Source organism: Sphaeroforma arctica, assembly GCF_001186125.1.
Source record: "Sphaeroforma arctica JP610 unplaced genomic scaffold supercont1.37, whole genome shotgun sequence".
NCBI lineage: Eukaryota > Ichthyosporea > Ichthyophonida > Sphaeroforma > Sphaeroforma arctica.
Genome location: NW_014040521.1, coordinates 110671 through 112541, shown reverse-complemented (window position 1 = coordinate 112541; position 1871 = coordinate 110671). Strand labels below are relative to the sequence as shown.

Below are 1871 nucleotides of genomic sequence, written 5' to 3'. Positions count from 1 at the left end.
TATATATATATATATATATATATATATATATATATAAATACACACACATATATATATATATATAATACATATATATATATATATATATATATATACACACATATATATATATATATATATATATAAATACATATATATATATATATATATACATATATATACATGCACACACACATACATTTTTGTATATATATATATACATATGTACACATATACATACATATATACATGTATATATATATATACATGCATACATACATACACACACACACATATATATATATACATACATACGTACATACATACATACTAATATGCGTGGATATATACATACAGACATATATACTGACAAATATTCATAGATATATACATACATACATACATATACATATATGCAAACATACATACATATACAGACACAAAAAACAACGTTTACATATATACAATACACACACACACACACATATATATATACATCTATAACAACAATCATAATGATAATGATAATGATAATAATAATATTAAGGATAATGATAATACTATATACAAATGTATATTCATTGCAACCAGATAAATTCGTCTCGTTGTATGATTAAAAATATTTTTATGTGCGTGTGTTGTATATTTTATAATTATGCCCGCTCACTCGCTAACAAGCCTTGGCCGGAGAAATAAACATCTCTAGACACGATATTCGCCATATCCAGATCAAATGTCAGTCTCTCAGAATGTCAAATAGTAGTCGAAACAAATTATTCTTAACCGAGCGTCATAGTCAATAAAAGGTTGGTCGTGATAGTACATGCATACCTCGTCTTTAAGTAGCGGCCTCACCCTCACGACTACCTTTATGTTATCACCAGCAGTGCTTTTCGATTTCGTCGGTACGGGACGTGCGCCATCAGAACCGGAAGGTTCGCGCGACTTTCTAAACGACATTGCAATACATAAGCTCTAACGCTCTTGGACACATCAGCTTTAACGCTTGACACGGATCACCGGACACCGCCTATTACGCGCGGTTCTTGCATCCGACACCTGTTGAACCCTGTAACGGATTTAGGGGAATTAAAAAAAACGGACATCAAATCCATTATCGTACATTTTGCCGGTCTGCACTGTTCACAAGTTCGGTACTTTGTAGAAAAAGGATTCCAGATCAAAGTGAGAAAAGCCACCAATAGCTTTTATAGTTTCACAGTTGTTGACCAATGGAGCACGCCTGTATAAAACCATTGCTGCATTCATGAACCCCCGATATCATATCATATCAATGATATCATAATCATAAATAAATATCACACCAGCGACAGCCGAGTGTCGACTGGTGCTTTTTTTAGTTTTAAATTTATCGCAAAATTGAAATATATGTAACGCTCCGCCCTCTCTACGATGGGCTTTGGAGTCTGTTGTGAAAGGTGGTATTTCGATCATAGTAACACAGTTCGATATCACAGTCGTTTTCAAAAAGTTTTATAACATCTGTCACAGACTCATAGTTCATAAATACTAATATCTGTAATTCATATATACTATCAGTGTGATAGTTTGATCATTGACTTGCGCATCACTATTAGACCATAGATACTGTCATGGAGGCCAATACTGTGACTCAAGTGCAAGAAAAGGATCTCAGCCCAGATTTAAATGTCATCAACAATGATGTCGAGGACATAAAACGTCTGATAGCTAATGCAAAGATAGATGAGCCGTTGCCCACGGATGACCACATATTGGAGAAACCAAAGCAAATCGTGGAGCCTGAGATAAAGTTCCCTTTGCTCAAGGTCGAGCACAATGCACTGATATCGACAAGAGGTAAGTTTTCGAATGAACAATCTGTTCTTCTTTATAGATATGGAAATGAAGTT

The 1871-nt window shown here is 33.7% G+C and overlaps 2 protein-coding genes across 2 annotated transcripts in view; one reads left to right on the top strand and one right to left on the bottom strand.

Annotated features, from left to right (window-relative positions):
- SARC_01031 (hypothetical protein) overlaps positions 1-1001 on the bottom strand; it is an 8299-nt gene extending 7298 nt beyond the window's left edge. Inside the window, exon 1 of the mRNA XM_014305265.1 lies at positions 811-1001. Coding sequence (XP_014160740.1) covers positions 811-939 — 129 coding nt within the window. The 5' untranslated portion in view covers positions 940-1001. The remainder of the gene's footprint in view (positions 1-810) is intronic.
- A 591-nt stretch (positions 1002-1592) lies between these two features.
- Positions 1593-1867, top strand: SARC_01030 (hypothetical protein; the record flags this gene model as incomplete). The annotated part of the gene is made up of 2 exons (XM_014305264.1): positions 1593-1787; positions 1856-1867. 2 exons carry the CDS (start codon positions 1593-1595, stop codon positions 1865-1867), a joined length of 207 nt encoding a protein of 68 aa, XP_014160739.1.
- Between the last annotated feature and the right edge of the window lie 4 nt (positions 1868-1871).